Source organism: Gopherus evgoodei, chromosome 22 (assembly GCF_007399415.2).
Source record: "Gopherus evgoodei ecotype Sinaloan lineage chromosome 22, rGopEvg1_v1.p, whole genome shotgun sequence".
Taxonomy (NCBI): Eukaryota; Metazoa; Chordata; order Testudines; family Testudinidae; genus Gopherus; species Gopherus evgoodei.
The window spans coordinates 9,894,589-9,905,553 of record NC_044343.1 but is presented as its reverse complement, the minus strand read 5'-3'; the positions used below and the strand labels follow the sequence as shown (position 1 = coordinate 9,905,553).

At 50.1% G+C, this 10,965-nt stretch overlaps 1 protein-coding gene across 1 annotated transcript; it reads left to right on the top strand.

The window, feature by feature from the left end:
- The first annotated feature begins 7,308 nt into the window (after window positions 1–7,308).
- ACTL9 (actin like 9) lies at window positions 7,309–8,577 on the top strand. Its single transcript, XM_030540680.1, has one exon. The coding sequence runs from the start codon at window positions 7,309–7,311 to the stop codon at window positions 8,575–8,577; it is 1,269 nt and encodes a 422-aa protein (XP_030396540.1).
- Window positions 8,578–10,965: the final 2,388 nt, after the last annotated feature.

Genomic DNA, 10,965 nt, shown 5'->3' with positions numbered 1-10,965 from the left:
TGGTTCCAAGCAATAACAGGCAGAACAAAGTAAGTTACCGAGCAAAATAAAAGAAAACACGCAAGTCTAAGCCTAATACAGTGGGAAACTGAATACAGGTAAATCTCACCCTCAGAGATGTTCCAATAAGCTTCTTTCACAGACCGGACTCCTTCTTAGTCTGGGCCCAATCCTTTCCCTGGTACAGTTTTTGTTAGCTCCAGCTCAGATGGTAACTAGGGGATTTCTCATGACTGGAACCTCCTTTGTTCTGTTCCACCCCCTTATATAGCTTTGGCACAAGGCAGGAATCTTTTCTCTTCTTGGGTCCCCATCCCTCCTTCTAAATGGAAAAGCACCAGGTTTAAGATGGATTCCAGTACCAGGTGACATGGTCACATGTCCTGTGAGACACCAAAGCCTTCATTCTTCCTGGCCTGACCGACAGGGAGACTTGCAAGTAAACAGAGCCATTTATCACCAGCTGTCCTAGTTGATGGGAGACATCAAGATTCCAAACCACCACTAATGGCCCACACTTTGCATAATTACAATAGGAACTTAGAGTTATATTTTATATTTTTAGTTTTAAGATACACAAAATGATACATTTATACAAATAGGATGACTACATTCAGTAGATTATAAGCTTTGCAATGATACCTTACAAGAGACCTTTTGCATGAAGCATATTCCAGTTACATTATATTCACACTCACTAAAATAAAATCATACTGAGTGCAACATCACAGGGGGTTCCAAAGAGGATGGAGCTCGGCTGTTCTCAGTGGTGGCAGATGACAGAACGAGGAGCAATAGTCTCAAGTTGCAGGGGGGGAGGTCTAAACTGGATATTAGGAAACACTATTTCACTAGGAGGGTAGTGAAGCACTGGAATGGGTTCCCTAGGGAGGTGGTGGAATCTCCATCCTTAGAGGTTTTTAAGGCCTGGCTTGACAAAGCCCTGGCTGGGATGATTTAGTTGGGGTTGGTCCTGATTTGAGCAGGGGGTAGGACTAGTTGACCTCCTGAGGTCTCTTCCAACCCTAATCGTCTACGAGTCTATGACGATATCAAATGGTGAAAGTTCGTTGGGTTCCGAGTTATGTGTATGCAAAAAAGTTATAAACTGGAGGAAACAAGCAGTTAAAAACTCACCTGGTGGCATCAGCCACTACTTCTCCGACTGGCTCATCAGGGCGCAGGGTGGATGGGCAGGTAATGAAACCGGATGGCAGTGCTGAGTTACAGGAATTGCATTCCACGCTCTGTATCCAGAGAAAACTCCCATCTGGAGGCACAGAATTCCAAAGGGATTGGCTGGCATCTGGGCTGGGATTAAGCAATAAGCCATTGGTGCCTGCCTGGTGTTGCAAGGCACAGGACAAAACATATAAGGGCTGATGATTCTCTGTGTTCAAGATGGGCACAGAGAGCCCTTGTTTCTGGGCCTCGCAGGAGTCTGCCCATCCTCCGATGTAAATTAAAGCAGCTTTAGGGCAGTTCTATTTCAGGCACATATACAGCCCTCTCGCTTGAGTGTTTTTATTCTCATAACACCTCTGTGCAGTACAGAAACACTTATTATCCCCATTTTACAGAGGGGGATGAAAGCACAGAGAGACTAGGTGACTTACCCAATGCCAGACAGGGAGTCAGTGGCAGAGCAAGGACTTGAAACCAAGTTTGCCAAACCCTAAGCAAGTGCCTTAACCACTGGACCATCCTTCCTCTTTGCTTCCTACTTGAACTCACATGCTGCTTCCCATGGGCTTTAATAAGCAAAGAAATGCTGTAACATGGGGCTTTCTAGCCACGCCTCCGGATTTTAAACATCGATTCCCTCTATCACTGGGAAGACAAGGTTCAGAGTGTTTTTAGTAATGTATCCTTCCCCTGAGAAAAATAGTGACTCACCAGTCGGCGTATCCCCCCATGGCTGGGCCTGACGTGGCTGGCTCTCCTCCTCTGGTGCACCCGGCGGACAGCTGCTGTTGCCCAGGCCATGGGTTGCTTCTTCTCATAGCTCAGCTCACATGCAGGCTGACCCCTCAAATGGTGTCAGAACTCCCCCTGCAAACAACTATCTAATAGCCGAAGGCCGGGACTTCAGTCCCCACTCTGGGCTCTCCTCCTCCCACCTCCTCCCCCAGGGCTTCCTGCAATCCTGGCTCCTCTCAGCCTCCTGGCTGCCTCCCTGGATAACATCCTGCCCTCACTCTGCCTCAACCCTTTCCAAGCTCTGCTGAGTCCTTGTACTGAGGGACACCTCCCAGGGCTTTGTCCCCAGAGGGCCAGCTTGTCCGCTCCCATCCAGGGCCTCCCCGGGGGGGGGGGGGGAAGTGGGGCAATTTGCCCCAGGCTCAGGGCTCCACAGGGGCCCCCACGAGAATATAGTATTCTATAGTATTGCAACTTTTTTTTATGGAAGGGGCCCCTGAAAGTGCTTTGCCCCAGGCCCCCTGAATCCTCTGGGTGGCCCTGCTCCCATCAGGGCTCATACAGGAGCACCTGACCCCTCTCTCCCATGTGCCCATCTGAGGAAAGGAGCCCAAGGCCTATGGCTCCCTTCGCCCCACAGCTAGCATTCATCCTGAACTGGGCCTGGCCCACCCTCCAGGTGCAACTCGGTTCACTAATTGCTCCCTGGCTCCACTTAACCCTTTCACTGCCCATGTGGCACAACCCTTCACAAATTCCTAACAGGAAATGACCTGGGAGGAAGGTTTTAAGCGCCATTTTTTCCAGGGGCCTGGACTCTGCTGACCCCCTTCTCCCGCCTCCTCTGCGGTCCAGCTTCAGCTAACACCTTCAGCTCACATCTTGCATTGCAACAGCTGAACGCAGAGGGTTGGAACACTACAGCCCTAATTTCTAATCAATATGAGCGAAATGCCAGGGCTACTGAGTGTGGAGGAAGAGACCACGTTGGCTTAAAATCCAGCAATTCTTTCCCAGGCAGCCAGAATCCTCACCCAGGAGGACTGACTCCCCGAACGCTGGCTAGAGGCTGTACCACCCCCTAAACCACTTCCACTAGCAGTTCCCTCCCTTTGCCTCTGCCATGCCACTCTGACCTGCAGCCTTGCTAGTGGGGCAAGGAGAACCCAGCACAGTCATTTATAGAGTTCAGAGTGCTACTTAAGCCTCATGCTTCAGGGCGTAAACTGAGAGATTGAAGGATCAGGAAGGCATCTCCTCCAACCTCTATTTAATGGGCAGCAGGTTTAAAACAAATAAAAGGAAGTTCTTCTTCACACAGCGCGCAGTCAACCTGTGGAACTCCTTGCCTGAGGAGGTTGTGACGGCTAGGACTATAGCAGCATTTAAAAGAGAACTGGATAAATTCAGGGAGGTTAAGTCCATCAATGGCTATTAGCCCGGATGGGTAAGGAATGGTGCCCCTAGCCTGTTTGTCAGAGAGTGGAGATGGAGGGCAGGAGAGAGATCACTTGATCATTGCCTGTTAGGTTCACTCCCTCTAGGGTAACCAGATGTCCTGATTTTATAAGGACAGTCCTGATTTTTGGGTCTTTTCTTATATAGGCTCCTATTACTCCCGACCCCCTGTCCCGATTTTTCACATTTGCTGTCTGGTCACCCTAACTCCCTTTGGGACACCTGGCATTGGCCACTGTGGGAAGACAGGATACTGGGCTGGATGGACCTTCGGTCTGACCCAATCTGGCCATTCTTATGTTCCTATTTATAGAACTCCACAGCTAATCAGGTGCACTATGGGATTACTTTTTCTTCTCTGAATCATCGGCTATTGGCCACTGCCAGAGCCAGGATAATAGGGTATGTATAATAGGGGTCTGATCTTTTTACTGTTGCCCCACTCGTTAAAACAGCCTTGCTTCATTCCAGGGCCTCAGAGCTGGTCACAGGGATCAGCCATGCTCCAGGAGGCATCATGGAAATGTTCATCTGAGATAAGAATCTATAGTAACACTTGCCCTTTCCAGGGCATTCTGTCGGAGCCCTGTCCTGGTTTATTGCTTGTCGGTGCTGACATTTTTGTGTCTGTGACTATAATCGCTGCTATTCAGAGTGTGCCAGACCGCAGAACAAATGGGAGAAGTAAATAAATGTAATAATGAAGACAATGAACCTTGCAAACAAAAAGGTAGCAGGTGGCAGGGTAGGCCACGGGGTGCTGGCTTGCTAGCCAGGACACCTGGGTTCTGCTCCTGATTCTATTGCTCATCAGCTCTGTGTCCTCGGGCAAAGCTCTGTGCCTCTGTTTCCCCTCCCACCCTCTGTTTTGACTATGTAAATTGTAAACTCTTTGGGGCAGGACGTGTCTCCCGTTTTGTGACTGCACAGCACCTAGCACCACAATAATGGCACGTAGCCCTTGCATCCGGAAGTCAGAAATCATTTTACAAAGGAAATCAGCGTCCATTTTGCATGTGGGGAAACTGAGGCACTGAGCGGAGAAGTGACTTGCCCAATAGGCCACACTGCCTTCCCAGATGGGACCCTCATCTCCAGGTGGGGCTCCATACAAATAATCTTTAGTGAGTGTTCAAAGAGTTACACATTGCAGGAGCTGGCTCAGGCAAACCACAGCAATTAGAGATGGCAAAACCCTGGTGGGCCACCTTTCCCCCGGCTGGTTTGCAAAAACTCAAGCCAACACAACACACCCAACTCATCTCAGCACATGACCGCATGGTTCTCAAGACACGGGACAGATTGTGAGGGCAGCGTTGCCTGAGCTATAGCTTTCTAACCCCGCTCCTCCACCAGCCACAAAGCTTGAGTCCTGAGTCAATTCCACACATTGCTGATTGCAAATGCTTTAGTGACATCATCACGACTCCCCTTCACCATGGCAACAGATCCCAACAGCTGCTAGCTCAGAACCGTGACAATAAATAAATGCAATGGACAAAACAGGGGATCCTGTGTTGGGCATGCACTAACATGTGCTCCAGATTCATGGTAGCCTGTGAAATAATAGTACCTACCTCTTATGTAGCACTTTCCATCAGTAGATCTCACCTGGCTTTCCAAAGGAGGTCAGCAGCATTATCCCCATTTTACAGATAGAGAAATTGAGGCAGGGGACCAGGAAGTGACTTAGAATAATAAAATATCAAGGTTGGAAGGGACCTCAGAACATCATCTAGTTCAACACCCTGCTCAAAGCAGGACAAATCCTCAACTAAATCATCCCAGCCAGGGCTTTGTCAAGCCTGACCTTAAAAACCTCTAAGGAAGGAGATTCCACCACCTCCCTAGGTAACGCATTCCAGTGCTTCACCACCCTCCTCGTGAAAAAGTTTGCCAAAGTGATCCCAGGCTTGTAATCACACTCTCTCTAGAGTCCAGGGTTCACTTCAGACAGGAATGATGTCAAAAGAGCCCAGGAAAACCCCCTCTGATATGCCTTTGGGAATGCAAATACAATGCATGCCACCCTTAAGTGAGACATCACCTGCAAGGTGCAATGACACATGTTGGGAAGCACATGGAGTTTGGTCCCCTGGGGCAGAGTGGCTGCAGCCCATGTGTTTGCCTTGCGGCCTGAGAGCAGCTCACTCTTCTGCAGAGATGGGCCAGGGGTTTTGTTGCATTAGAGCAGGGGTGCTCAAACTTCATTACACTGCGACCTCCTTCTGACAACAAAAAATTACTACACAACCCCAGTCAGGGCGATCAAAGCCCGAGCCCTGCCAGGAAGCCCAAGACCTGCAGCCCCAGCAGGACGCCTGTAACCTGAGCCCCCCTGCCCAGGCCAGGACTTGGGGCACAGAGGAAGCTTGCAATGCTGCTGCCCAGGATGTGCTTTGCTGTGGTTTAACAGAAAACCTTCCTCAAAAGCTGTCTGGTCCAGCAGACAGTGCCTTGGCCTGGGGTCTGTTTCCTGCCCTGCCACTGAGCTGCTATGTGACCTAGGGCGAGTCACATCCTCTCTTTCCCCTCTTACCTCTGTGTGTCTCTCTTTGCCGATTTAAATCATAAGCTCATCAGAGCAGCAATTGTCTCTTTCACCATGTTTTTTGTACAGCACCTAGCACAGTGGGGCCCAGATCTCAGCCACGTCTTCTGGGTGCTGCTGTCATAATACTAACTAAGACTGTCTCCAGAGCTGTTGCCTTTTACAAGCCCTCGACACACTTACAATATTTAAAAGAAATCATTAAAAAGGCCAGTGGTGCTGGTCCCTTGACACCCATCACTTTCTGCTATAGCTGCAACTGTTTGCAGTGCAGTAGTGACACCTGGTGGTCAGGTGGATCAGCAACACGCACGTAGGGTGTCCTACAGTCTGCTGTTGTTTAAAGGTTGGAGAGAATAATCCATTGTTTTAGGGACTGATTTTTAAAGGCACCTAAGTGCTTTTGAATATCCCACTAGGTGTCTATCTGCATCTTTATACACTTAAAAGACCTTTAAAAACCAGCATTGGTGCCTCTGCTGGGGTGACCAGATGTCCCGATTTTACAGGGACAGTCACGATTTTGGGGTCTTTTTCTTGTAAAGGCTCCTATTACCCCCCCACCCCCATCTCGATTTTTTCACACTTGCTGTCTAGTCACCCTAGCGTCTGCCCAGGTCTGCCTCCAATTGGCAGTCCCAAGGATGGAGGGAGGAGTTCTTGGTTGGCTCAAGAGGCAGAGACCTGGCCTGGGATTGTCAACAGAGTTAAAGGGAGTTAGATGCCCATGTTTCATGGGAGTTGGGCCCTTATTCCCCTGTACCCCTTTGATAATACCAGCTTTGCTGCTAACAGTCCTTCACTCAATCCCCGCCAATTACCATTTGTCCATTTTGTTACAACAACAAATTGATTAATTAACTTTTTGCTCCTTTAAAATAACGTTGCCAACATTCAGCTGATATCAGTATAAAGCTCTTTGAAAGGATCACGAAGCAGACCCTTTATATTGGGTTCCTCTGGCCCAAAGACTGGTTCATTTAACTTCTCGCTTTATCCTGTAGCTATTAGTTAAAAAAAAAATGAAACGGGCACAATAGTTAGCTCAAGTACACATGGAGTCAGAAAGATACAGTGAAAAATGAACAATGACAAAAGCCTCGTTTCAAATCAGATGGGCAGGGATGGAAGAAAGGGAGAGAATGAAGGCAAACAGGAACAGAAGGGAAACAGCTTCGCTGAAGAAGCTGGAATGATGTCATAGTTCTCGCTATGACAACAGTGATCAAACCTGTCCTGGACCTAAGCTAACTCCCCTAAAAGCCACTTCCCATTTTACCTTTAGGGAGGCCGTTTCTGCCTCCACCAGAATGTCTTCAGACAGCCCAAGGACAGGTAGCTCAAGACTATCCAGTCCAGACCCCATGACTCCAAGGTCAATGAATCCACAATCAGGCAGTCTAGGGACAAGGAGCCTCTCTCTAAGATCTGGGGCCCATTCTCCAGATCAGTACCTCAAGGCTAAAGGAGCAGCAGAAGAAAGCCGGTTCACTAGAGAGTGGTCTAGTTCCCCCGTGAAAGACCGCCCTGTTGTGAAGAAGACAGGAGCCGTTGTGATAGAAACGGGTACTGGGACCTGTAAAGCAGGGTTTGCTGGGCAGCAGAAACCCAAATCCATTGTTGGTACTTTGGTCGGCCATCTTTCGGAGAGGTCAATAAAGTCTGGAGGGACAGGACCAGACACTTTTGTTGGAGAGAGAGCCCGATTGCAACCCAATGTGGAGATCATTTTTCCTGTGAGGAATGGCATCATCATCGATTGGGAGGCAGCAGAAGTCCTCTGGAGACACATGTTCTATCATGACCTTAAGGTTCCTCCAGAAGAGCATGCTCTATTGATGTCAGAGCCACCCCTCAGCCCTACCACCAACAGAGAGAAGATGGTGGAAGTGGTGTTTGAATCTCTGAACTCTCCTGGCATGTACATTGCTTATCACTCTGTCTTGTCAGTATACGCCCATGGGAAAATCAGTGGCTTGGTGGTAGATACGGGTTACGCAGTGACCCACACTGTACCGGTCCTTGAAGGGTACAACTTGCCACATGCCATTCAGAGAATGGATATTGCCGGATCTCACTTAACTTCCTTTCTGCTACAGCTTCTCAGGGACACTGGGCATGCGTTTAATAAGAGGATGATGCATATTGTGGAAGACATCAAGCATAAGTTCTGCTACGTCGCTGCTGACTTTGAAAGCGAGTGCAATCTTCCCAAGAAGGAATACATGGTAGATTTCCAGCTGCCAGATGGCCAGATCATCAGCCTAGGGAAAGAGCGATTCCAGTGCCCAGAGAGATTATTCAACCCCCCCAATATGCCGGGTGTTTCCCTTGTGGGCATCCATGGCATGGCCCAGAGAAGCTTAAAGAAAGTCCCCAAAGAAGCCAGGAGAGACATGCACCAAAATATACTTCTCTGTGGAGGTTCCTCTCTCTTTGAGGGGCTGGAGAAGAGGTTTTCCAGTGAGCTCCTTCAGAAAGTGCCAGCTAACACCAAGCTGAGAGTTTCCTCCATCCCGCTGAGGAATTATGCTGCTTGGACTGGAGGCTCCATCCTGGCTTCCTTGAAGAACTTCCAGTCGTGTTGGATTCGAAAGGAGAAGTACCAAGAGCATGGGCCATACATTGTCCATCGGAAGTGCTACTGAGTTAAACTGAAGGCACAGGAGCCATCAGGAGAAGTGAGTTTGCACCGAAATTGTAATTTGCTTGTGGTTCCTGGTTGGGAAATGGACAGTCATATAATTAATAAATGTCTGCGCCTTATACGGTACCATCTATTCAAGGATCTCAGGACACTCCAGGCTGGAATTTTCAGAGGAGCCTTAACAAGTTTGGGAGCTCAAATCTCATTGAATTCTAGTATCAAATATGGGCTCAATGGCAGGGCATGCATCCCCTTGGGAAAGAGCTTCCCTTTACAGAGGAGAAGGGTGCTCCATCTCCCTGGTTCCTTGGCCTCTCCGCTAAGGCTGCCCACAAGGAGGAGCAGTTCATCCCAGTGGAGATGGGAGAGTGTGTGAGATACGGGTGCTTGTCCTGCCCAGGCGGAGACCCAGCACCTTGTTTTAGGTGGGGCTGCTGAATGGATGTCAGATAAGAATGACTTGCAGGTGCTGAGACTGAATTGGAACTGGCAACATCTGAAGGGGGAAGGCCTCATATTCCAGTCCCAGACCCCCTGAACCAGCCAGCCCCCTGCCCTTCGGCTAGATTGGATCCAGCACCTCAGAAAGCAGAAACATCTCTCATATCCCCTTCCCTAGGTGCTCAGCCAGTAGTCCCTCTGACCAGATGCTAGATAAGAACTAAAACCTTCTACAAGGGAAAAGGCCCCATATCCCAGGCCCCGAGCCAGCCAGTCCCACAGGAAAACTGTCTGCCACTTGTAGGCCCTGAAGTCACCGCTGTCTCATTCATGCCATTTAGTATCCAAGCCATGTTGCCATCTCCTGGCAAACACTGTCCCTAATCTATGTGGTGCATTATTTCCCCCTCTGTCTCTGGCTGTCACCCCTATTTCCCCCTCCCCTGGCACATCCCGGTGGGATATGCAGGCTGCGGTATGATACCTATCTCCCCCTGCCCATCCTGTCCCAAACCCCTGTATGGTCTCTGGAGTAGCTACACAAAGAGATAACCGTGACCATCTCTGCTCCCCCAGCACCTCTCATTAGCCCCACAGGCTTTGCAAACTGTGATAGCTTCCCTCACCCATTGGAATGCAGCTGCAACTGGGGTGGAACAGGCTGGTGGTTTAACAGCAGTGCGACACAACAGTTTGGGACAGGAAGTGAACAGGAATCCGCTCACTAGTTGACACCGCGGTTGGGGATGGATTAAATAACAATGCTGAGCTCTTACATAGCTCTTTCCATCCATACACCTCGAAGCACTGTACACAGGCAGCATTATCCCCAAAGTCCATAAACAGAGGTAACAGGGAGGGGGAAGGACTTCTGCTCGGTCACCCAGCAGCAGATCCAGGAATGCAATCCAGTATCCAGAGCCCGAGGGCAGCATCCCCATCCAGGGGGAATTTAGTTGGGATACCACAATTAATCTCCTGAGCCTGGGCACACAGTTCCGGACTGATCTGGGTTCCATTGAGCGTGCCCTGCTTGGGTGGACCAACGCTGCCCTCTGTTCCCCAGCTAAGAAAGGAACAGGGGCATTCCTTTGCCTTAGAGCCCCAGGGCTAGTGTCTGCACTCAGGCTGCTGATTAGTGGATTCATCTGCTGGCCCAAGGCCCCAGACAAAGCAGCAAAGGCTTCCCAGGCTATTGGGGTGGTTTGGATATGCCTGACTGACTGGATCTCCTGGGAAGTGACCCTCTTCCTGATGCCTCCACAGCCCACTAGCACCTTCCTGCCGTTCTAGCTGCCCCGAAGTGAACAACATTTAAACCCCATTTCTAGTCTCACTGGATAAAAGCTCAGAGCTGGGCAGCTCCTCTGCCCAGCCCAGCCCAGCGCCGGATCTCCCCCAACACCTAGATCTCACTGGTACCACCTCCGTGGAGCAGGTGTCACGCATGGCCCTTGGTGTTTCCCAGGCTCAGGCTTTGAGGGTCAACAATGAGCTCCCAGATAGGGCAGGGCACCGCTCAGCTCTGCCCCCGACCCCCACGGCAGTTAGCTCACTTGCCTTCCCCAGCCTTTGCCAAGGCTCCCCCAGCTGAGATCATATGCCTGGGAAGCCAGGAGCCCCGTCGCCTACTCACTGGCAAAGAATTACCACAAGCGTCCCTCACAAAGAGTGGCTGGCACTGGTCTTATTTCTACAGACTAAATTGCCCACTAGCCTACAGCAGAGCTATGGACCAGCCTATATATAGGGAATCCCCACCCACTCCCAAGTGGCTTGGAGGCAGAGCTTAATGGCAGCAAGCAAGAGAGAAAACCTGGCAAAGGATCCCAGCAGGAACAAGGGGCCTGGTTTTGCCTCTCCTGCCAGCCAGTTCTGGGGCCCAGCGTGCCTGGAGACCTTCCCCTTCCTGCCCCTCCCCAGGGGAAGGCCCCAGCTCCCCCTCCAC

Coding starts and splice junctions, on each gene's coding strand:
- ACTL9 (XM_030540680.1), top strand. CDS start 7,309: ATGAATCCACAATCAGGCAGTCTAGGGACAAGGAGCCTCTCTCTAAGA.